This window comes from Salmo salar, chromosome 04, assembly GCF_965601325.2.
Source record: "Salmo salar chromosome 04, fSalSal1, whole genome shotgun sequence".
Taxonomy (NCBI): domain Eukaryota; kingdom Metazoa; phylum Chordata; class Actinopteri; order Salmoniformes; family Salmonidae; genus Salmo; species Salmo salar.
In genome coordinates this window covers 12,346,059-12,372,266 of record NC_138294.1, presented here as the reverse complement: position 1 = coordinate 12,372,266, position 26,208 = coordinate 12,346,059, and the positions used below count along the sequence as shown (strand labels likewise).

At 43.6% G+C, this 26,208-nt stretch overlaps 1 protein-coding gene across 3 annotated transcripts in view; it reads right to left on the bottom strand.

The window, feature by feature from the left end:
* The window catches only part of LOC106610529 (interferon-induced very large GTPase 1), a 59,925-nt gene extending 34,429 nt beyond the window's left edge, over positions 1 to 25,496 (bottom strand). The window contains exons 1-5 of one of the 3 annotated variants that reach the window (XM_014209914.2): positions 25,358 to 25,496; positions 23,665 to 23,827; positions 8,322 to 8,399; positions 8,119 to 8,241; positions 7,887 to 8,000 (exon numbers count right to left, since the gene is read on the bottom strand). In XM_014209914.2, the coding sequence (XP_014065389.1) occupies positions 7,887 to 8,000; positions 8,119 to 8,241; positions 8,322 to 8,399; positions 23,665 to 23,768 (419 nt within the window). In that variant the 5' untranslated portion in view covers positions 23,769 to 23,827; positions 25,358 to 25,496. Of the gene's footprint in view, positions 1 to 7,886; positions 8,001 to 8,118; positions 8,242 to 8,321; positions 8,400 to 23,664; positions 23,828 to 24,789; positions 24,867 to 25,357 lie in introns of those variants that run through there. The other 2 variants (XM_014209916.3, XM_014209917.2) reach the window with 2 other exon arrangements.
* Between the last annotated feature and the right edge of the window lie 712 nt (positions 25,497 to 26,208).

The following is a 26,208-nucleotide window of genomic DNA, read 5'->3' as shown; positions in this document are numbered from 1 at the left end:
CAAAAGTCAACTAATTAGTATTGCTATCAACTTCAACAAAATGCCATAAAGTAGGTGAATATTTTACCTGCAGATTCAAAGGTTAGTATTAGGCCTTAGGGATCGAAATTGGTTAAGTGTAGGATTAAGGTTAGGTTTAGACTTAAGGTCAGGGTTGGGGACGTGATGTTGGGGTCAAATCTTTTTGAGAAAAGTATTTTTTGAAAAGAATAGTAAAACAACACTATGAGAGGTGGATATAACAAAACAAAATAAAAAATGAATTCATTGGAATTGACGTCAAAATGAATAAAGTCCATCTGTCACCCCCTCAATTTGTCAATATGCTTTGTCATTATGGGGTATTGTGTGTAGATTGTTTAAATAAATGTTTTTCCTCATCAATTATAATGAATTTTAGGTCTGGATACTTTCCGAAGGCACTGTACATACAGTGCCTTTGGAAAGTATTCAGACCCCATGAATTTTTCAACATTTTGTTACGTTACAGACTTATTCTAAAGTGTATTAAATTGTATTTTTTCCTCATCAATCTACACACAATACTCCATAATGACAAAGGAAAAACATGTTATTAGAAATGTTTGCTAATTTATTAAAAATCAAAAACTGAAATATCACATTTACACTTTTTGGGTTACTACATAATTCCAATTGTGTTATTTCATAGATTTGATGTCTTCACTATTATTCTACAAAATAGTCAAAATAAAGAAAAACCCTGGAATGAGTAGCAAGTGTCAAAACTTTTGACTGGTACTGGATGGAGCGAGACATGATGTCCCAGATGTGCTCAATTGGATTCAAGTCTGGGGAACGGGCGGGCCAGTCCATAGCATCAATGCCTTCCTCTTGCAGGAACTGCTGACACACTCCAGCCACATGAGGTCTAGCATTGTCTTGCATTAGGAGGAACCCAGGGCCAACCGCACCAGCATATGGTCTCACAAGGGGTCTGAGGATCTCATCTCGGTACCTAATGGCAGTCAGGCTACCTCTGGCGAGCACATGGAGGGCTGTGCGGCCCCCCAAAGAAATGCCACCCCACACCATGACTGACCCACCGCCAAACCGGTCATGCTGGAGGATGTTGCAGGCAGCAGAACGTTCTCCACGGCGTCTCCAGACTCTGTCACGTCTGTCACGTGCTCTGTGTGAACCTGCTTTCATCTGTGAAGAGCACAGGGCGCCAGTGGTGAATTTGCCAATCTTGGTGTTCTCTGGCAAATGCCAAACGTCCTGCACGGTGTTGGGCTGTAAGCACAACCCCCACCTGTGGACGTCAGGCCCTCATACCATCCTCATGGAGTCTGTTTCTGACCGTTTGAGCAGACACATGCACATTTGTGGCCTGCTGGAGGTAATTTTGCAGGGCTCTGGCAGTGCTTCTCCTGCTCCTCCTTGCACAAAGGCGGAGGTAGCGGTCCTGCTGCTGGGTTGTTGCCCTCCTACGGCCTCCTCCACGTCTCCTGATGTACTGGCCTTTCTCCTGGTAGCGCCTCCATGCTCTGGACACTACGCTGACAGACACAGCAAACCTTCTTGCCACAGCTCGCATTGATGTGCCATCCTGGATGAGCTGCACTAACTGAGCCACTTGTGTGGGTTGTAGACTCTGTCTCATGCTATCACTACAGTGAAAGCACCGCCAGCATTCAAAAGTGACCAAAACATCAGCCAGGAAGCATAGGAACTGAGAAGTGGTCTATGGTCCCCACCTGCAGAACCACTCCTTTATTGGGGGTGTCTTGCTAATTGCCTATAATTTCCACCTGTTGTCTATTCCATTTGCACAACAGCATGTGAAATTTATTGTCAATCAGTGTTGCTTCCTAAGGGGACAGTTTGATTTCACAGAAGCGTGATTGACTTGGAGTTACATTGTGTTGTTTAAGTGTTCCCTTTATTTTTTTGAGCAGTGTATAATAAAAATTGCATATCTTAATTTCCATAATTAACTAATAATATGCGTAATAATGTAGGCAGTTCATGAGAAGGATTATTACCTATAACCAAGACTGCCATTAGAAAAATCAAATTTTTGGCACACAACTATTATTTTAGCATACAATTATGATTTTTTTTTATTTTACATTTATTTAACTAGGCAAGTCAGTTAAGAACAAATTCTTATTTACAATGACGGCCTACCTACAGAGTCAGCCCCTGGAGCAAATTAGGATTAAGTGCCAAGGACACATCGACAGGTTTTTCACCTTGTCGGCTTGGTTATTCAACCCAGCAACCTTTCTGTTACCCAACGCTCTAACCGCTAGGCTGCCACCCGTCAAGGCATACATAAACACACACAATCATACACACTCAACCTTTCCCCCCCGACAAACAACCACCAGCTCAGATGCTCAACAGTTGTTCCATCCTCGAGCCCAACTCAAGAGAAGACTTGTTGTGCGAATGCATATACAGTTGCATCTGTTTGAGAAGACATGTAAAATTGAGCAAGAATGGGAAGATTTGATTAACCAATGTCAAGTCCTAGCTGACGGAGATCAGAGTTACTGCAGCTAGTGTTGCCAGCACTGCCACTGCCTGGGTGGAGGCACCCCACCGGAATCCCCACCGGCTAGGTACAAGGTCGTCAAGGTTCTCAATAGCAGCTTTGAGAAATTCCTTGTATATTATGCTCACCCATCAGGAGGTTTTGGCTTTGTAGGACCAACCCTGCCAATCAGGCTCAGAGTCTTGAGGGGGCAGTGCTACTTTAGTGGGTCTCTGACCACATTTATCCTTCTGTTTTAGCTGCATATAGGCCACTTACAGTAGGCCCATGGGTGTCTAGGGTATAGGGTTGGGGACAGTTCAATCATGATAGGACAATAAATAAATAAACTACAATCCGTTCAAAAATTTGTGGTCACTTAGAAATGTCCTTGTTTTCCATGAAAGCATATATGAAATTAGTTGCAAAATGAATAGGAAATATAGTCAAAACCTTGACAAGGTTATAAATAATGATTTTAATTGAAATAATAATTGTGTCCTTAAAACTTTTCTTTCGTCAAAGAATCCTCCATTTGCAGCAATTACAGCCTTGCAGACCTTTGGCATTGAAGTTGTCAATTTGTTGAGGTAAACTGAAGATATTTCAACCCATGCTTCCTGAAGCACCACCCACAAGTTGGATTGGCTTGATGGGCACTTCTTACGTACCATACGGTCAAGCTGCTCCCACAACAGCTCCATAGGGTTGAAATCCGGTGATTGTGCTGGCCACTCCATTATAGACAGAATACCAGCTGACTGCTTCTTCCCAAAATAGTTATTGCATAGTTTGGAGCTGTGCTTTGGGTCATTGTTCTGTTGTAGGAGGAAATTGGCTCCAATTAAGTGCCGTCCACAGGGTATGGCATGGCGTTGCAAAATGGAGTGATAGCCTTCCTTCTTCAAGATCCCTTTAAGCAGCATTCGCAAATGGAGGATGGCTTTCACTTCAGCAGTAATACATTTATGAACTTCTTTGAGGAAAAGATCATGATCATTAGAAAGCAAATTACGGACTCCTCTTTAAATCTGCGTATTCTTCCAAAGCTCCATTGTCCTGAGTCTGCACAACTCTGCCAGGACCTAGGATCAAGGGAGATACTAAAGTGTTTTAGTACTATATCTCTTGACACAATGATGAAAATAATCATGGCCTCTAAACCCTCAAGCTGCATACTGGACCCTATTCCAACTAAACTACTGAAAGAGCTGCTTCCTGTGCTTGGCCCTCCTATGTTGAACATAATAAACAGCTCTCTATCCACCGGATGTGTACCAAGCTCACTAAAAGTGGCAGTAATAAAGCCTCTTGAAAAAGCCAAATCTTGACCCAGAAATTATAAAAAACTATCGGCCTATATCGAATCTTCCATTCCTCTCAAAAATTTTAGAAAAAGCTGTTGCGCAGCAACTCACTGCCTTCCTGAAGACAAACAATGTATACGAAATGCTTCAGTCTGGTTTTAGACCCCATCATAGCACTGAGACTGCACTTGTGAAGGTGGTAAATGACCTTTTAATGACGTCAGACCGAGGCTCTGCATCTGTCCTCGTGCTCCTAGATCTTAGTGCTGCTTTTGATACCATCGATCACCACATTCTTTTGGAGAGATTGGAAACCCAAATTGGTCTACATGGACAAGTTCTGGCCTGGTTTAGATCTTATCTGTCGGAAAGATATCAGTTTGTCTCTGTGAATGGTTTGTCCTCTGACAAATCAATTGTAAATTTCGGTGTTCCTCAAGGATCCGTTTTAGGACCACTATTGTTTTCACTATATATTTTACCTCTTGGGGATGTCATTCGAAAACATAATGTTAAATTTCACTGCTATGCGGACGACACACAGCTGTACATTTCAATGAAACATGGTGAAGCCCCAAAATTGCCCTCGCTAGAAGCCTGTGTTTCAGACATAAAGAAGTGGATGGCTGCAAACGTTCTACTTTTAAACTCGGACAAAACAGAGATGCTTGTTCTAGGTTCCAAGAAACAAAGAGATCTTCTGTTGAATCTGACAATTAATCTGGATGGTTGTACAGTCGTCTCAAATAAAACTGTGAAGGACCTCGGCGTTACTATGGACCCTGATCTCTCTTTTGAAGAACATATCAAGACTGTTTCAAGGACAGCTTTTTTCCATCTACGTAACATTGCAAAAATCAGAAACTTTCTGTCCAAAAATGATGCAGAAAAATGTATCCATGCTTTTGTTACTTCTAGGCTGGACTACTGCAATGCTCTACTTTCCGGCTACCCGGATAAAGCACTAAACAAACTTCAGTTAGTGCTAAATACGGCTGCTAGAATCCTGACTAGAACCATATTACTCCAGTGCTAGCCTCCCTACACTGGCTTCCTGTTAAGGCAAGGGCTGATTTCAAGGTTTTACTGCTAACCTATAAAGCATTACATGGGCTTGCTCCTACCTATCTTTCCGATTTGGTCCTGCCGTACATACCTACACGTACGCTACGGTCACAAGACGCAGGCCTCCTAATTGTCCCTAGAATTTCTAAGCTAACGGCTGGAGGTAGGGCTTTCTCCTATAGAGCTAAATTTTTATGGAATGGTCTGCCTACCCATGTGAGAGACGCAGACTCAGTCTCAACCTTTAAGTCTTTACTGAAGACTTATCTCTTCAGTAGGTCCTATGATTAAGTATAGTCTGGCCCAGGAGTGTGAAGGTGAATGGAAAGGCTGGAGCAACGAACCGCCCTTGCTGTCTCTGCCTTGCCGGTTCCCCTCTCTCCACTGGGATTCTCTGCCTCTAACCCTATTACAGGGGCTGAGTCACTGGCTTACTGGTGTTCTTCCATGCCGTCCATGGGAGGGGGCGTCACTTGAGTGGGTTGAGTCACTGATGTGGTCTTCCTGTCTGGGTTGGCCCCCCCCCTTGGGTTGTGCCATGGCGGAGATCTTTGTGGGCTATACTCGGCCTTGTCTTAGGACGGTAAGTTGGTGGTTGGAGACATCCCTCTAGTGGTGTGGGGGCTGTGCTTTGGCAAAGTGGGTGGGGTTATATCCTGCCTGTTTGGCCCTGTCCTGGGGTATTGCCCTGACCTGTTCACCGGACGTGCTTGCTGCACCCTCGACAACTACTATGATTATTATTATTTGACCATGCTGGTCATTTAAGAACATTTTAACATCTTGACCATGTTCTGTTATAATATCCACCCGGCACAGCCAGAAGAGGACTGGCCACCCCTCATAGCCTGGTTCCTCTCTAGGTTTCTTCCTAGGTTTTTGGCCTTTCTAGGGAGTTTTTCCTAGGGAGTTTTTCCTAGCCACCGTGCTTCTTTCACATGCATTGCTTGCTGTTTGGGGTTTTAGGCTGGGTTTCTGTACAGCACTTTGAGATATCAGCTGATGTACGAAGGGCTATATAAATACATTTGATTTGATTTTAACCCTGTACAAATCGCCCACTTTACCACCACCAAAGCACCCCAAGACCATCACATTGCCTCCACCATGCTTGACAGATGGCATCAAGCACTCCTCCAGCATCTTTTCATTTGGTCTGCGCCTCACAAATGTTCTTCTTTGTGATCCGAACGCCTCAAACATAGATTCGTCTGTCCAGAACACTTTTTTTCCAATCTTCCTCTGTCCAGTGTCTGTGTTCTTTTGCCCATCTTAATCATTTCTTTTTATTGGCCAGTCTGAGATATTGCTTTTTCTTTGCAACTCTGCCTAGAAGACCAGCATCCCGGAGTCGCCTCTTCACTGTTGACATTGAGACTGGTGTTTTGTGGGTACTATTTCATGAAGCTGCCAGTTGACGACTTGTGAGGAGTCTGTTTCTCAAACTAGACACTCTAATGTACTTGTCCTCTTGCTCAGTTGTGCACCGGGGCCTCCCACTCCTCTTTCTATTCTGGTTAGAGCCAGTTTGCGCTGTTCTGTGAAGGGAGTAGTACACAGCTTGTACGCGATCTTCAGTTTCTTGGCAATTTCTCGCATGGAATAGCCTTCATTTCTCAGAACAAGAATAGACTGACGAGTTTCAGAAGAAATGTTTTTGTTTCTGGACATTTTGAGCCTGTAATCGAACCCACAAATGCTGATGCTCCAGATACTCAACTAGTCTAAAGAAGGCCAGTTTTATTGCTTCTTTACATCAGAACAACAGTTTTAGCTGTGCTAACATAATTGCAAAAGGGTTTTCTAATGATCAATTAGCATTTTAAAATGATAAACTTGGATTAGCTAACACAACGTGCCATTAGAACACAGGAGTGATGGTTGCTGATAATGGGCCTATGTAGATATTCCATAAAATAAAAAAAATCTGCCGTTTCCAGCTACAATAATCATTTACAACATTAACAATGTCTACACTGTATTTCTGATCAATTTGATGTTATTTTAATGGACATTTTTTTTTTGCTTTTCTGTCAAAATCAAGGAAATTTCTAAGTGACCCCAAACTTTATATTTATAATTGATTTTAAAATGTATATCCCACATCTGCACAAAATTGAAAGCTCTCTCTCACAACCTCTGCTCGCAGACACACATTCAATTGTTTCCATACACAGCTGGCGAGTCTGTTGCTAGGTAACTAGATAACGTTAGCTAATTGTTTGCTAGCTGGTTAAAACTAACATAAGCATTGCATGCTAGATGAAAAATGTTTTAATTCAAATGAAAACTTCACAAACACTCAGAGAACATTGAACTATTAGTTTGAGGTCAATGGTAACTTGCTTACCTTGAAATAAAGCTTACATTTTTGTTAATTAGGAGTATTGTTATTGTGTCTTCATAGCTAAAGTTTGCTTGCTGTTCTCAACTGCCTGAAATATCTAGCCCGATCTTACAGAAGACACTACTTACAGTCCGTCCAGGATTTAGTGATTCTGCGTTCACAATTTCTCACTATTACCGCATAAAACAGTCAAATCATTGCAATGTTACCGCATCTAACTGTCCGTTCAACGCAATTCAAAAAGAGGGCTCACAATTTTAACCAATCACCACACTTTTACTGCATAAAATGGTTCAATCAAGCAACACGTCAACAAACGTTTTCCCTTGTCATCGCATTTTCATGACATATTGCACAAAATCATTGCAAATTTCAATGCAAAATGTCATTATTGCCGAAGCAGAATCAAGCATTTTGGCATGAAACTATGCAAAAAATAAACTGTGAAATCCTGTCATAACAAGGCAAGTGGGGACCTCTTGTGGAGGACACACAATGAACAAAACCCTTTTCTACAGACTTGAATAGGATAATAACAATATAATTGGTTACTCTTCTATATTCTACTGCACATAACCAATTATAGTCTACTACAAGCGACAACAGTAAATAGATTAATTAGTGACATCAAATTGGATAAAATGCCATAAATAAAATGTGATCTTACTCCTCTTTTTGAGTTAAGTTTCCCTCTTTGAATCCAAAAGGGATAATCATAGATTGGTCACTTTTCATGGATATATAACTGGGGGCTGGTGACACTGGTCTCTGCAGATGGACCCTGCAAGCAACAAAAGACCGTACCACAATTCAATTGAACATACAATAAACATGTACAGCACACGATACACGTATGTGTCATACAGCTATACTACTCCGCATAGGCTGTACTGGTTTACCTTTCATCCATGATTTGGTCTCCATAATCACTTGGGTCTCTGCTTGAATTCACTGACTGGTCACTCTGGTCACTCATAGACATATGACTAGCTGTACGTAGCTGGAGATGCTTCAAATTGTTTCTGTGAACATAAAACCAATTAACTGTGAGGTAATCAAGAAAAAACAAATCAGACAAGCAACAAATAATAATTAGAAGCACCTTAGTTCTCCGTCAGTCTCCAGTGTTCTAGTGGACTCACAGCTGGGTGTAGAAAAGTCTGTTTTATGCACATGGACACTGGGAACAGAGAAGATTTTTATTGCAGCTTTAGCGTTTGAGAACCTTCTGATAGTGAACCAGGGCTTGGAATGGTTCAGGGAACAGAACCGAAAACCGTAAAGGAACAAAAAACATTTTTGAGGAACGTGAACAAAACCTGGAACGAAAGTGACTTCTACTGTTCCGGAACAGAACTATTATTTTATGGGAACCTATTAATAACGTTCTTTAAAATTTTGGGGGAAAATGGCATCAAAGCGCCTATGAAAAGGACTTACTATGTCACACAGAAAACTCTCCTTCCAGTCTCTGCCTGCCAGCTAGTTTTCTAGGCTAGTTAAGGATACTATAGTTATCACATTTCACATTGGATTTAACTTCTCTAGGGCCAGTGGGACGATTTCGTCCCACCTACGTAACAGCCAGTGGAATCCCGTGGCGCGTTATTCAAATACCTTAGAAATGCTATTACTTCAATTTCTCAAACATTTGACTATTTTGCACCATTTTAAAAGACAAGACTCTCGTTAATCTAACCACACTGTCCGATTTCAAAAAGGCTTTACAACGAAAGCAAAACATTAGATTATGTCAGCAGAGTACCCAGCCAGAAATAATCAGACACCCATTTTTCAAGCTAGCATATAATGTCACATAACCCAAACCACAGCTAAATGCAGCACTAACCTTTGATGATCTTCATCAGATGACAATCTTAGGACATTATGTTATACAATACGTGCATGTTTTGTTCAATCAAGTTCATATTTATATCAAAAACCAGCTTTTTACATTAGCATGTGATGTTCAGAACTAGCAAACTTCCGGTGAATTTACTAAATTACTCACGATAAACGTTCACAAAAAATATAACAATTATTTTAAGAATTATAGATACAGAACTCCTCTATGCACTCGCTATGTCCGATTTTAAAATAGCTTTTCGGTGAAAGCACATTTTGCAATATTCTAAGTAGATAGCCCGGCATCACAGGGCTAGCTATTTAGACACCCACCAAGTTTAGCCCTCATCAAAGTCAGATTTACTATAAGAAAAATGTTATTACCTTTGCTGTTCTTCGTCAGAATGCACTCCCAGGACTTCTACTTCAATAACAAATGTTGGTTTGGTTCAAAATAATCCATAGTTATGTTCAAATATCCTGTTTTGTTCGTGCGTTCAAGACACTATCCGAATTGTAAAGAAGGGTGATGCGCACAAAAAAATTCTAAATATTCCATTACCGTACTTCGAAGCATGTCAACCGCTGTTTAAAATCAATTTTTATGCCATTTTTCTCGTAAAAAAAGCGATAATATTCCGACCGGGAAAGCGTGTTTACGTTCAAAGAGAGAGAAAATAAAAACATGGGATCCCCTTGTGCACGAGCCTCAGTCTGATGGTCCTCTGATAGACCACTTACCAAAGGCGCTAAAGTTTTTCAGCCAGCGGCTGGAATTACATCATTCAGCTTTTTCCCAGGTTCTGAGAGCCTATGGGAGCCGTAGGAAGTGTCACGTTACATCAAAGATCCTAAATTTTCAATGAACAGAGCCAAGAAGCCCAAGGAATGGTCAGAGAGGGTACTTCCTGTACAGAATCTTCTCAGGTTTTTGCCTGCCATATGAGTTCTGTTATACTCACAGACACCATTCAAACAGTTTTAGAAACTGTAGGGAGTTTTCTATCCAAAGCCAATAATTATATGCATATTCTAGTTTCTGGGCAGTAGTAATAACCAGATTAAATCGGGTACGTTTTTTATCCGGCCGTGTAAATACTGCCCCCTAGCCCTAACAGGTTAACAAAAAGGTCAAACTTATTTTGAATTCTGGTGCCGCTGCACACACAAGCTTGTTTGCTAGCTCTGGTCCAGGGCGTTGAGCTAGCCTCAGCGTTCAGCCAACTCTTGGACATTCAAAGTTCCTCCACATTAGCCGCTCCTCCGTAGCTAGGTACAGTGCCTTTAAAAATAATTCACACCCTTTTACTTTTTATGGATTGTGTTGTTACAGCCTGAATTTAAAATGTCAAAGTCGAATTTGTTTTGTATTAAAAATGAAAAGCTGAAAGGTCTTGAGTCAATAAGTATTCAACCCCTTTGTTATGGCAAGCCTAAATAAGTTCAGGAGTACATATTTCAAATAAAATAAAATAAAATTGTATTAGTAACATGCGCCGAATACAACAGTGAAATGACATACTTACGAGCCCCTAACCAACAGTGCAGTTTCAAAAAATACAGATAAGAATAATAGCAGCAGTAAAAAAATAACAATATATACAGGGGGGTGCAAAGACAGAGTCAATGTGTGGGGGCACTGGTTATTTGAGGTAGCATGTACATGTAGGTAGAGTTAATTAAAGTGACTATGCATTGATGACAAAAAAGAGTGGCAGTGGTGTGGAGAGTGGAGGGGGGGGCAATTGAAATTGTCTGGGTAGCCATTTGACTAGATGTTCAGGAGTCTTATGCCTTTGGAGTAGAAGCTGTTTAGAAGCCTCTTGGACCTAGACTTGGCGCTCCGGTACCGCTTGCCATGTGGTAGCAAAGAGAACAGTCTATGACTAGGGTGGCTGGAGTCTGACAATTTTTAGGGCCTTCCTCTGACACTGCCTGGTATAGAGGTCCTGGATGGCAAGAAGCTTAGCCCCAGTGATGTACTGGGCCGTACGCACTACCCTCTGTAGTGTCATGCGGTCAGAGGCCGAGCAGTTGCCATACCAGGCAGTGATGCAACCAGTCAGGATGCGCTCGATGGTGCAGCTGTAGAACCTGTTGAGGATCTGAGGACCCATGCCAAATCTTTTCAGTGTTCTGAGGGGGTATAGGTTTTGTCGTGCCCACTTCACGACTGTCTTGGTGTGCTTGGACCATGTTAGTTTGCTGGTGATGTGGACACCAAGGAACTTGAAGCCCTCAACCTGCTCCACTGCAGCCCCGTCGATGAGAATGGGGGCGTGCTCGGTCCTCTTTTTCCTGTAGTCTACAATCATCTCCTTTGTCTTGATCACGTTGAGGGAGAGGTTGTTGTCCTGGCACCACACGGCCAGGTCTCCGACCTCCTCCCTATAGGCTGTCTCGTTGTTGTCATTTTTGATCAGGCCTACCACTGTTGTGTCATCGGCAAATTGAATAATGGTGTTGGAGTCGTGCCTGGCCGTGCAGTCATGAGTGAACAGGGAGTACAGGAGGGGACTGAGCACGCACCCCTGAGGGGCCCCTGTGTTGAGGATCAGCATGGCGGATGTATTGTTACCTACCCTTACCACCTGGGGGCGGCCCGGGAAGTCCAGGATCCAGTTGCAGAGGGAGATGTTTAGTCCCAGGGTCCTTAGCTTATTGATGAGCTTTGAGGGCACTATGGTGTTGAACGCTGAGCTGTAGTCAATGAATGGCATTCTCACAAAGGTGTTCCTTGTGTCCAGGTGGGAAAGGGCAGTGTGGAGTGCAATAGAGACTGCATCATCTGTGGATCTGTTGGGGCGGTATGCAAATTGGAGTGGGTCTAGGGTTTCTGGGAAGATGGTGTTGATGTGAGCCATGATCAGCCTTTCAAAGCACTTCATGGCTACAGACGTGTGTGCTACAGGTCGGTAGTCATTTAGGCAGGTTAACTTAGTATTCTTGGGCACAGGCACTATGGTGGTCTGCTTAAAACATGTTGCTATTACAGACTTGGACAGGGAGAGGTTGAAAATGTCAGTGAAGACACTTGCTAGTTGGTCAGCGCATGCTCGCAGTACACGTCCTGGTAATCCATTTGGCCCTGCGACCTTGTGAATTTCGACCTGTCTAAAGGTCTTACTCACATCGGCTGCGGCGAGCGTGATCACACAGTCTTCCGGTACAGCTAGTGCTCTCATGCATGTTTCAGTGTTATTTGCATCGAAGCGAGCATAGAAGTAGTTTAGCTAGTCTGGTAGGCTCGTGTCACTGGGCAGCTCTCGGCTGTGCTTCCCTTTGTAGTCTGTAATGGTTTGCAGGCCCTGCCACATCCAACGAGCATCAGAGCCGGTGTAGTACGACTCGATCTTAGTCCTGTATTGACGCTTTGCCTGTTTGATGGTTCGTCGGAGGGATTTCTTATAAGCTTCCGGGTTAGAGTCCTGCTCCTTGAAAGCTGCAGCTCTAGCCTTTAGCTCAGTGGAGATGCTGCCTGTAATCCATGGCTTCTGGTTGGGGTATGTACATTTTTTACATATACATTTTAGTCATTCAGCAGACGCTCTTATCCAGAGCGACTTACAGTAGAGTGCATACATTTTTATTACATTTTTACATACTGTACGTACGGTCACTGTGGGGACGACATCATCGATGCACTTATTGATGAAGCCAATGACAGATGTGGTGTACTCCTCAATGCGATTGGAGGAATCCCGGAACATATTCCAGTCTGTGCTAGCAAAACAGTCCTGTAGCTTAGCATCTGCTTCATCTGACCACTTTTTTTATTGATCTAGTCACTGGTGCATCCTGCTTTAATTTTTGCTGTAAGCAGGAATCAGGAGGATGGAATTATAGTCAGATTTGCCAAATGCAGGGCGAGGGAGAGCTTTGTATGCATCTCTGTGTGTGGAGTAAAGGTGGTCCAGAGTTCTTTTCCCTCTGGTTGCACATTTAACATTGTCGTGTGTCACATCCTGACCATAGAAGCTTTTATTTTCTATGGTAGAGTAGGTCAGGGCGTGACGGGGTTTTGTCTAGTTAACATTTTCTATGTTGTTATGTTCTAGTTTCTGTTTTTTTGGGGGGGGGGGGGGGATCTCCAATTAGAGGCAGCTGGTCATCGTTGTCTCTAATTGGGGATCATATTTAAGTAGTTGTTTTTCCCACCTGGGTTTGTGGGAGATTATTTTGAGTTAGTGTATGCTGCACCTCTTCGTCATGGTTTGTTGTTTTTGTTTATTAGTTCATTGTATGTCTTGCATAATTTCACAGTTAAATAAAAATGTGGAACGATACACACGCTACGCTTTGGTCTCATTCATACGACGACCGTTACAGAATCTCCCACCACCAACGGACCAAGCAGCGTGGTCAGGAGGACTGGACCTGGGAGGAAATCCTGGATGGAGCAGGACCCTGGACAAGGCCCGGGGAGTATCGCCGTCCGAAGGAGGAGTTGGAGGCAGCGAGAGCGGAACGGCGACGATACGAGGAATGATACCAACCACGAGGCAAGCACGAGAGGCAGCCCCCAACATTTTCTTGGGGGGGCAAACGGGGAGATGGGCAGAGTCAGGGTTGAGACCTGAGTCAACTCCCCGTGCCTACCGTGGGGAGCGTGTGACCAGTCAGGCACCGTGTTATGCGGTGATGCGTACTGTATCTCCAGTGCGCATTCATAGCCCGGTGCTCACTGTGCCTGCGCCCCACATTTGCCGGGCTAAAGTGAGCATTCGGCCAGGACGGGTTGTGCCGGCTCAGCGCTCCTGGTCTCCGGTGCGTCTCCTTGGTCCAGGATATCCTGCACCAGCTTTACGCACTGTGTCGCCAGTGCGCCTTCACAGCCCAGTTCGTCCTGTGCCAGCGCCCGGCACATGCCGGGCTAAAGTAAGCATTCAGCCAGGACGGGTTGTGCCAGCTCTACGCTCCAGACCTCCAGTGCGCCTTCACGGTCCAGTATATCTTGCACCGGTTCTACGCACCCGGTCTCCAGTGCGCCTCCACAGCCCAGTACATCCTGTGCCTGCTCCCCGCACTCTCCCTGAAGTGCGTGTTCCCAGTCAGGTATGTCCTGTGCCTCCTCGCACTGTCCCTGAGGTGCAGGTCACTAGTCCGGTGCCACCTGTACCGGTCCCATGCATCAGGCCTCCAGGGCGCCTCCCCAGTCTAGTACGTCCTGTGCCTGCTCCTCACACTCGCCCTGAAGTGCGTGTCACCAGTCTGGTGCCACCTGTCACTGGCTCCACGTACTAGGCCTCCAGTGCGCCTGTCCAGTCCGGCGACAGTTCCCAGTCCGGAACCTCCAACGACGGACCACAGCCCGGAGCCTCCTGAGACGGTCCATAGCCCGAGGCCTCCTGAGACGGTCCATAGCCCGAGGCCTCCTGAGACGGTCCATAGCCCGAGGCCTCCTGAGACGGTCCATAGCCCGAGGCCTCCTGAGACGGTCCATAGCCCGAGGCCTCCTGAGACGGTCCATAGCCCGAGGCCTCCTGAGACGGTCCATAGCCCGAGGCCTCCTGAGACGGCCCACAGCCCGGAGCCTCCTGAGACGGCCCACAGTCCGGAACCGCCTGAGAAGGCCCACAGTCCGGAACCTCCTGAGAAGGCCCACAGTCCGGAACCTCCTGAGAAGGCCCACAGTCCGGAACCTCCTGAGAAGGCCCACAGTCCAGAACCTCCTGAGAAGGCTCACAGTCCAGAACCTCCAGCAACGGTTGGCGGCCCAGAGCTTCCACCGATGAGGGCGGATTCGCAGGATGAGAGGGTTCGTCGTCCTGCACCAGAGCCGCTTCCTATGCTGGATTCGCAGGATGAGAGGGTTCGTCGTCCTGCACCAGAGCCGCCTCCTATGCTGGCGGATAAGCAGGATGAGAGGGTTCTTCGTCCCGCACCAGAACCGCCTCCGATACAGGAGGATCCGCAGGATGAGAAGGTTCTTCGTCCTGCACCAGAACCGCCACCGACATTAGACACCCACCCTAACCCTCCCTTTTTTTTTGTATTGTTTCAGGTTTTGCGTTCGGAGTCTGTCACGTCCTGACCATAGAAGCTTTTATTTTCTATGGTAGAGTAGGTCAGGGCGTGACGGAGGTTTTGTCTAGTTTAAATTTTCTATGTTGTTATGTTCTAGTTTCTGTTTTTCTATGTTGAGTTTATTTGGGATGATCTCCAATTAGAGGCAGCTGGTCATCATTGCCTCTAATTGGGGATCATATTTAAGTAGTTGTTTTTCCCACCTGGGTTTGTGGGAGATTATTTTGAGTTAGTGTATGTTGCACCTCTTTGTCACGGTTTGTTGTTTTTGTTTATTAGTTTATTGTATGTCTTGCATAGTTTCACAGTTGAATAAAAATGTGGAACGATACACATGCTGCGCTTTGGTCTCATTCATACGATGACCGTGACATCGTGTCTTTGGCTATGGCAGATTAAGTGATATGACATGCTATTCTATAAAATAATTTCTCTGTAATTAATATTACCTGATTAAGCTAATCAGGTAGATAATTAACTAGAAAGTCGGGGCAGCACGAAATAATGTTTATAGAGCTGTTATCTTCCGAATAAACTCTTAAGTTTGCAGACGACACAACAGTGGTAGGCCTGATCGCCGACAATGACGAGACAGCCTATAGGGAGGAGGTCAGAGACCTGGCCGGGTGGTTCCAGAATAACAACCTATCCCTCAACGTAACCAAGACTAAGGAGATGATTGTGGACTACAGGAAAAGGAGCACTGAGCACGCCCCCATTCTCATCAACGGGGCTGTAGTGGAGCAGGTTGAGAGCTTCAAGTTCCTTGGTGTCCACATCAACAACAAACTAGAATGGTCCAAACACAGCAAGACAGTCGTGAAGAGGGCACGACAAAGCCTATTCCCCCTCAGGAAACTAAAAAGATTTGGCATGGGTCCTGAGATCCTCAAAAGGTTCTACAGCTGCAACATCGAGAGCATCCTGACCGGTTGCATCACTGCCTGGTACGGTAATTGCTCGGCCTCCAACCGCAAGGCACTTCAGAGGGTAGAGCGTATGGCCCAGTACATCACTGGGGCAAAGCTGCCTGCCATCCAGGACCTCTACACCAGGCAGTGTCAGAGGAAGGCCCTAAAAATTGTCTAAGACCCCATCCACCCCAGTCATAGACTGTTCTCCCTACTACCGCATGGCAAGCGGTACCGGAGTGCCAAGTCTAGGACAAAAAAGGCTTCTCAACAGTTTCTACCCCCAAGCCATAAGACTCCTGAACAGGTAACCAAATGGTTACCCGGACTATTTGCATCGTGTGTGTCGCCCCCCCCCCCCCCCCCCAACCCCTCTTTTACGCTGCTGCTACTCTGTTTATCACATATGCATAGTCACTTTAACTATACATTCATGTACATACTAACTCAATTGGCCCGACCAACCAGTGCTCCCACACATTGGCTAACCGGGCTATCTGCATTGTGTCCCACCACCCGCCAACCCCTCTTTTTACGCTACTGCTACTCTCTGTTCATCATATATGCATAGTCACTTTAACCATACCTACATGCACCTCAATAAGCCTGACTAACCGGTGTCTGTATATAGCCTTGCTACTGTTATTTTCAAATGTCTTTTTACTGTTGTTTTATTTCTTTACTTACACACCCCCCCCCCCACCCCCCCACACACACACCTTTTTTACGCACTATTGGTTAGAGCCTGTAAGTAAGCATTTCACTGTAAGGTCTACACCTGTTGTATTCGGCGCACGTGACAAATAAACGTTGATTTGATAATTACTATAACACACAGTTATCCTGATAATTACTATAACACACAGTTATCCTGATAATTACTATAACAGACAGTTATCCTGATAATTACTATAACAGACAGTTATCCTGATTACTACAGCGGTTCCTCAATTAAAAGTTTTGAGATTATGCCGCGGGTTTTAGAGGTAATTTGTGGTTTAGTACGTTACACGGAACCCAAACCGGATGCGCGCGTTCGCCATCGTGCATAAATGTATTTTGTCCCCCCACACCAAACGTGATCACGACACGCAGGTTAAAATATCAAAACAAACTCTGAACCAATTATATTCATTTGGGGACAGGTCGAAAAGCATTAAACATTTATTGCAATTTAGCTAGCTAGCTTGCACTTGCTAGCTAATTTGTCCTATTTAGCTACTTGCTGTTGCTAACTAATTTGTCCTGGGATATAAACATTGAGTTGTTATTTTACCTGAAATGCACAAGGTCCTCTACTCCGACAATTAATCCACACATAAAACGGCCAACTGAATCTTTTCAAGTCATCTCTCCTCCTTCCAGGCTTTTTCTTCTCTTGACTTTATATCGCGAGCGAGCAGTGTGGATGCAATAATTAAATAATATAGATTTCTAAATATATTTTGCAAGCTCGCTGTGTAGTCAGGGTATACCCTGCGTCACTAATTCACTGCTCCAGACCAGCACAAGGGGGAGTTAGAGCACTGATTCTGCTTTTGGGTCACAAGGCCTATTGTGTCTCTACCTGAATGAATGCTGTCAATGAATGGGCGATATAAACCAAATAGAAACTGATAATTGAATTTCAATTAACTGAATGATGAGGATGAAGAAGGTGATTGAATTTCGAACAATAGTGTAAGAATTGCTATTCCTCTGTCCTGCACGCACACCCGAATACACTTGTTTTTTGGTTCTACTTGGTCAGAAGAAGCTTTAACTGGACTGTAGCATATTACTTACTAAAACTGTTTTTAAACTAAGGTTTAACAAGAGAAATGATAATGTTCAATTATATGACATGATATTCTTAAGATGTGTTGACTGAATATAAGCATCAAGTGATGTCTGCTAAATAATCAAGCTGAGTGACTCAGTCATATAGCCTCGGCACATACATAAAGCTGAGTGACTCAGTCATATAGCCTCGGCACCTACATAAAGCTGAGTGACTCAGTCATATTGGCTCGGCACCTACATAAAGCTGAGTGACTCAGTCATATTGGCTCGACACCTACATAAAGCTGAGTGACTCAGTCATATTGGCTCGGCACCTACATAAAGCTGAGTGACTCAGTCATATTGGCTCGACACCTACATAAAGCTGAGTGACTCAGTCATATATGCTCGACACCTACCTAAAGCTGAGTGACTCAGTCATATAGGCTCGACACCTACATAAAGCTGAGTGACTCAGTCATATAGGCTCGACACCTACATAAAGCTGAGTGACTCAGTCATGGCTTTGGATCAAAATAAATAAGTACCAACATTCTTTCTGATAGTCTTTAATAAATACATGTTTTGACTGTCCACCTCATAACCTCAAACTGCACCATTTTGTTTTTCTCCGTCGCCCACACGCACTTTAAACATTTGGATAATAAAGCACTTAAAGCGTATTGAAGATAGAAGCCGCCTCTTAATGAGTTCTGAGAGCCGATCTGTAATACAACAATTATTATTATTATTATTATTATTATTAACCCTGCATTTTAATTATATAAAAGCCCCTTAGATATTCTCACAGACCAGATTTGCCCTAACAAAAAAATGACATAAAAAGCGCACATTTGTAAATCCCAAACTCTAAAAATAATTGGAAAGGTAGATACAAAAAGGTACAGTAGTAATCAAGTGACACGGCCAAACTTTAATGGACTGAAAATAGAAGTGATTGTAAAAAGTCACGACTCTACAATTGATCGCTAGTTTTGGTCTCAAATAATCACGGTCTGTGAAGAGTGTTTATCTAAAATAAGTGATGTATGTTAAAAAAAACACCAGGAATATATAGACCTAGACCTAGGATCACTTAAAAAACAAGAGTCAGGGTTAGTGCTTTGTGTATATTATTGGTTAACCTGACCTGGATGCCATGTATTATAGTCTCTAAAAGGAAAAATATTACCACCGTTTCTCGCGCATGTCATTTTCCTTTCATAATGCATCCTTATTTACAAAGCAATTATTATTATTATTAACCCTGCATTATAATTATATAAAAGCCCCTTAGATATTCTCACAGACCAGATTTTCCCTAACAAAAAATGCCGCTTAGATATTCATTTCGAATCCACCATTCCTCTAAATGTAATTATTGGCGAAGAGTCAGGCGGAGAATGACGCGTTGAAGAGGGCAAGGAACGAGATGGAGTCACAATGCAGCAGAAGGAGCACCCCCCATCCACATCGAAGGGACAGTAGTGGAGAAGGTGGAAAGTTTTAAGTTCCTCGGCGTACACATCACGGACAAACTGAGATGGTCCACCCACACAGACAGCGTGGTGAAGAAGGCAAAACAGCGCCTCTTCAACCTCAGGAGGCTGAAGAAATTTGGCTTGTCATCGAAAACACTCACAAACTTTTACAGATGCACAATCGAGAGCATCCTGTCGGGTTGTATCACCGCCTGGTACGTCAATTGCATCGCCCTCAACCGCAAGGCTCTCCAGAGTGTAGTGCGGTCTGCACAACGCATCACCGGGGGCAAACTACCTGCCCTCCAGGACACCTACACCACCCGATGTCACAGGAAGGCCAAAAAGATCATCAAGGACAACAACCACCCGAGCCACTGCCTGTTCACTCTGCTATCATCCAGAAGGCGAGGTCAGTACAGGTGCATCAAAGCTGGGACCGAGAGACTGAAAAACAGCTTCTATCTCAAGGTCAGACTGTTAAACAGCCATCACTAACATAGAGAGGCTGCTGCCAACATACAGACTCAAATCTCTGGCCACTTTAATAAAGGTATCACTAGTCACTTTAAATAACGCCACTTCAATGATGTTTACATATCCTACATTACTCATCTCATATACTGTATTCTACACCATCTACTGCATCTTGCCTATGACGCACGGCCATCGCTCATCCATATATTTATATGTACATATTATTATTCGTCCCTTACATTTGTGTGTATTAGGTAGTTGTTGTGAATTTGTTCGATTACTTGTTAGATATTACTGCATTGTCGGAACTAGAAGCACAAGCATTTTGCTACACTTACATTAACATCTGCTAACCATGTGTATGTGACCAATAAAATGTGATTTGATTTGGATCCATGCCAGGCACACCTGTGAGCTCTGGAACTCCCCCTCCTGTTTGTGGACTCTGCAAACAACGTGTCTTTGACGAAAATACCTGTCCATTTGTGGAAGAATCACCCTGATTAACTCTTTAGTCATATCAGTTTACCTATTAGCTTTTGGTTTTGCCTACATCGTGCAACCTGTTTAAATTATATGAGAAAAAAAAGATTGCATTTTATTTGGAATGGCAAGCAAGACAACATTAAAAGGGTGTATTGTCTCACCCCATGTTCAAGAATGGGCTTTTTCCCTTTATTCAGATTACAACCGCTCACTTTCGGTTATTTGAAAACGAAATAATCTCCAAAATATAGCTATTTTTTAAACAAGGACTTGAAAATGAGATTGTGAACTCTGCAAACAACGTTTCCACTCCGAGAATGAGAATAAATTACTGTAATTAACACATTCAATCAATACATTTGAATACAAAAGAAGCCATCCACCCATGATGGACTATTAGCAGGACAATAGACTCTTCATAGCCCGGCTACTTGCAATGTGTTCGATGCTTAAGTACTCTAAAACCAGATTTGCCCCAACAAAAAAATGCATCAACCCCTACAAATATATGAATGTATTATTAACCCTGCATTATAATTGTATAAAAGCCCCTTAGATATTAATTTAGAATCCTCAATGTCACGTCCTGACCCTAGTAAGATGTAATTTCTATAGTAGAGTAGGTCAGGGCGTGTTTTGTTCTATGTTTTCTATATCTATGTTTAGTTCTAGTTTTCTATTTCTATGTTGTTGTTTTTGAGTTGATCTCCAATTGGAGGCAGCTGGTCCTCGTTGTCTCTAATTGGAGATCATATTTAAGTAGGGTTTTTTCTTCCTGGGTTTTGTGGGTTATTATATTTTGAGTAGTGTTTGTTTCTCTCTGCGTCACGGTTTGTTTTGTCATATTCAGTTATTTATGTATTGCAAAGTTTCACGGATTAAATAAAAACGTGGAACAACAACCACGCTGCACTTTGGTCCGCTCCTTTCGACAACCGTGACAGAATAACCCACCATCAAAGGACCAAGCAGCGTGCCCAGGAGCAACAGAAATGGACCTGGGAGGAAATTCTGGACGGGGAAGGACCCTGGAGTCAGGCTGGCGAGTATCGCCGACCGAAGGAGGAAATTGAGGTAGCGAAGGCAGAGTGGCGTTATTATGAGGCGCTGTACAAACCACTAGGCAAGTGCGAGAGACAGCCCCCCGGGGGGGGGGGCACACGGGGAGATTGGCAGAGTCAAGTTGGAGACCTGAGCCAACTCCCCGTGCTTACTGTGGGGGGCCAATTTGTAAGTCGCTCTGGATAAGAGCGTCTGCTAAATGACTTAAATGTAAATGGGCGAGTGATCGAGCAAGCACCATGTTATGCTGAGATACGCACTGTGTCGCCAGTGCGCAGCTACAGCCCAGTGCGCTCGGTGCAAGCTCCTCACAGGTGCCGTGCTAGAGTTGGCATTCAACGAGGAAGGAGTATGCCTGCTCAGCGTTCCTGGTCTCCGGTGCGTCTTCTCGGTCCAGGTTATCCTGCGCCAGCTCTACGCACGGTACCCCCAGTTCGCCAACACAAACCTGTGCGACCTGTCACAACGCCTCGCGCTTGTCGGGCTACGGAGATTATCCAGCCAGGACGGGTTGTGCCAGCCATAAGCTCCAGACCTCCAGTGCGCATCCACGGCCCAGTATATCCTATGCCAGCCCCACGCATCAGGCATCCAGTGCGCCTGCCCAGTCCGGGGTGTCCTGTTCCTGCTCCCCGCACTCGCCCTGAGGTGCGTGTTACCAGTCCGGAGCCTCCAGCGACGCTCCCCAGTCCGGAGCCTCCAGCGACGCTCCCCAGTCCGGAGCCTCCAGCGACACTCCCCAGTACAGAACCTTCAGCGACGGCCTGCAGCCCAGAGTCTTCAGCGACGGCCTGCAGCCCAGAGTCTTCAGCGACGGCCTGCAGCCCAGAACCTCCGACGACGATCCACGGTCCGATGATACTAAAGCAGAGGGATCAGCGGGTGGAGCGGGGATCAGCGGGTGGAGCGCCCCAAACCGGAGCCGCCTCCTCTGCTGGAGGTTATGTGGACTGCATTTGAGCCGCCATAGACAATTGTCACCCTCCCTTTTCTTTTGTGGTTTCTTTTGTTGTTTTTAGTTGCATTCGGAGTCTGCACCTTTGGGGGGGGGTACTGTCACGTCCTGACCCTAGTAAGATGTCATTTTCTATAGTAGAGTAGGTCAGGGGGTGTTTTGTGTTTTGTTCTGTTTAGTTCTAGTTTTCTATTTCTATGTTGTTGTTTTTTTGGGTTGATCTCCAATTGGAGGCAGCTGGTCCACGTTGTCTCTAATTGGAGATCATATTTAAGTAGGGGTTTTTCTTCCTGGGTTTTGTGGGTTATTATATTTTGAGTAGTGTTTGTTTCTCTCTGCGTCACGGTTTGTTTTGTCATATTCAGTTATTTATGTATTGCAAAGTTTCACGGATTAAATAAAAATGTGGAACTACAACCACGCTGCACTTTGGTCCACTCCTTTCGACAACCGTGACACTCAATTTTATTAGATATACTACTGTAATTTATTGATCTGCCAGTATTTTCATTTAGAGATTCTGGTAAACTCCTTGATGTTTCCTTTTATGTGTCCAACCAATTATTATTGGATTATTCACCATGGCAAATAACAACATTTATTTCTTAGTTAGGTTGGCTTGTTTGCAGAATTCACAGCCTGCTACGCTTGTGAAAAACAAAATGCCTCCAGCTGTCCATCACTACTGTAAATAATATAAACAGTGGTTAGAGGGTGCAACCGAGAGCGAGAGACAGAGCGAGAGAGACAGAGAGCGAGAGAGAGAAAGGATCGAAACACACACACAGTAACGCGTGTTAATGAGTTCCGAGAGCTGATCTGTTATCCAACGATTAGTTTAATGGCCCGGCTACTGAGGTGTGAAAATCACCCCAACTTAAGTGCACTAAAGTTTTACATAGTATCTGTTCATCAACATCTTTATGCTTTCGTTAATAAAATAACAATAAAAAAGACTTTCAAAATGCAGATGTTTATTTCAACTACTCTACATCTCAGGTACATTTTAGTTGCACTTCCCCCCAGCTCCACGGCCACGAGTAAAGCCACGTTGTACGGCGCCATATTTTCCTAACGGAAACCCTGAGGGTTCCGTTTTTCTTGGAATAGAACACCATAATATGAATCAAATTAATTAAGCTACATTTCTTAAAATCAATCCAATATACTATGTTCTTACAAAAAAGGTTTTAAATTCTCTAGTACAGCCAATATTAAAAACTGTCAAATGCTTCTCAACGATGCAATCTGGTGGTCAAACTGGCACTAACTAGCATTAATGGCAACGATGGCTGACACTTAAATAATGTACCATAGAATTCTGCGATAGCCTGCAAGGTATGACTCAACTTTTAAAGGAAGAACCACTGTACATCAGATGTCATCATTAGAAGTGCAACGCGCTCCAATGGACGGACACACAGACACACACACACCTACCTCATATCAGGGTCCATGGTATCATCAAGATCCTTGTTTGGTGACCCATCCTTCTGTCTTTCTTTAGGGATGGCTCCACCCTCAGCCCCCTGCTGATAACTCATTATAACTCAGAGAGGAGGTCTCACAATCCTGAAGAGGACTGGTCTAGTCCCATATCAATCTGTAAATAAGAGTAAACACCATTATATTAAAACAAGTAGGTCTACTGTTGGCCTGCTGTGCTGGGGATTTAAATTGACATAATGACATTCTGTAAAGCATTTTGTACCGAATGCAATTGCGAAAAACACTAAATGTTGAATGTTTTTTATTTTATTATTATTATAAAAAAATGTAATAAAAAGATTTAACCCAGCAATGTACTATAATTATAGTGAATATGCAGTATAAATTAGGTTATTTAGTTGTCTTTTTCGTGTCAGTCCTCTTTTAGGAAATTGTGTTATGCCTAGGCTGGACACCAAACAGACCCAATCTGGTCTAGCCGACAGTGTAAGGTTCATGTCAAATTGCCATCAAAAGTTAACTTTGCATTTTAGTTAAACCTAACCCTTTTCTTAACTTTAACCTAATTTCCCCAACCTACTACGTTAATTATACTAACCTGTGGAGTAATTTCTCCTAACCTGCTCGGAAAAGTCAGTCCTGGTCAATTCTGACAATCTGTTTCCCTTCTAGCCAAAATGCCTCAACCTGCCCCAACCATAGAGAATGTTAGAGGCCTCTAGCGGCCAAAATGCCGCTTTAGCATGGGCAGCGCCATTGAGTGCTTCCACCATTTTAATGTAGTCAACGCGGTGGGACTTCTAACTTCATTGTCTTATTCTCCCTGGTGACCACGTTGGAGTCATGTCCAGCCGGGTCATCCGGTAGGATCAGCCAGTCCTGAAGAAGAAAATGTCTATCTCTATGTCCCAACGCAAAACCAAAGTGGCTTTTATGAATCCATTTTGTCAATGTTGGCTGGAAGTCATACTCCGTAACCGAAAGCTGTATTGCCTACTACTTACTATAACGGCATAATGTGTACTACTAATCGTACAATATACTATTTAGAAACGTACTGTTTACAAAAAATGTATGCAGTAAGCAACAAATATCAACATACTAGAGTAGACTCACCGTTCATTTGGGTACAGTGCGTCCTTCCTCAACAGTGTGCAGCGAAATATAGTAGAAATTAGTATAACATCCTGCCATTTAAAGCATAGTCGATTTTCACATATAAAACGTTATATTTTCGCATACCTAAAGTGCCTACTATTTAGAATACAAGTATGGGTATTCGGACACACATGTAAAAATATGACGGGACTCAATTAGGCCTATGACCGCCTATCAAAGTTTGGAAGAAATATACTGTATGTATACAACACACATGATTGTCTATTGTTCCTTTCCTGGTAAGCATCTCTTATTTTAGAACAAACAAATTTATATATCTGCTAAATAGCTTAAATCTCAGCGTCAGGTAGCTTTGTAAAGGAGAACACATTTCGTGGTTTTCCTTGTGCGTCCCATGCCATTATGCCAGTGGGCCTAGTGGGGTACAAGATTTTTTACTTGCCATTTATTAGAAAGAAGTTGAAAAATCGGGCCTTTATTATATATACAAGTTTCGTTGAGTTGAATAAGAATCGACTTCAAAAGAATCGTACACCTGACTTTCATAATAAAAATATTAACCTACCATTTGTCCTTCTGTCTTGCAAGTCCAAAAACCTGGGTGAAGCCACAGAAAGAGAGAACTTACTTTCAGTTTCTAACAGGAAATAACTTAGACAAACAACTCCCTCTTTAAAAAAAAACAGGTTTACGTTTTCAAAGAGGCAGAATATGTAGTTCTAATATTTGAAATGTTTGTGGTGTCAAATATTGATAGGGTCAAATTAATTAAACACATCTGGAAATAACACCACACATCTGGTACATCTTGGCATTGCATACGCCGCAAACTCTATAAAGAAAATATTTATTGTCCATTACAATTATTTGATCATTTGATATTTGAATGTGTCTTCAGCTCGTAGTTATTACATTCAGTCACAAAAAACATCAGAAAACATTCTACAGGATTCGTATCAGCTTAATGTCGTTCCTGTGATAGTTGTAATCACTCCTTTGTTCCTCTAGGTGGCGACAGAGGACTTTGTAGAGCTGATGGGTCCTGAAACGTTATAGCAGAGACAGCAGAAATTAAAGGAGTAAAGGGACGCTTTCAGAGGTACAGAGGCAATAGCCACGGGAAGTAGTTTGGGGGTGGGGGTGCCGCGATTGGGTAGGTGGGGCGGAGGGGGTTACAGCAATAGATACAAAGAAACTGTACAAAATAGGCCATTTACTTATTTAAGAACCGTCATTCTTCATAAATGTATATTCAATTGTTGAGGTTGGTTTATACTTCCTCTAATGTGTGTAAACCATTAGAATGTGTCCACAGATAGTCCTTAGAAGAACTGTAAATAAACCAACCAACCAGCAACCAACCAGCAACCCAGTAACCAACCAGTTAAAACAATGACAGATGGTGGTCTCCCGAGT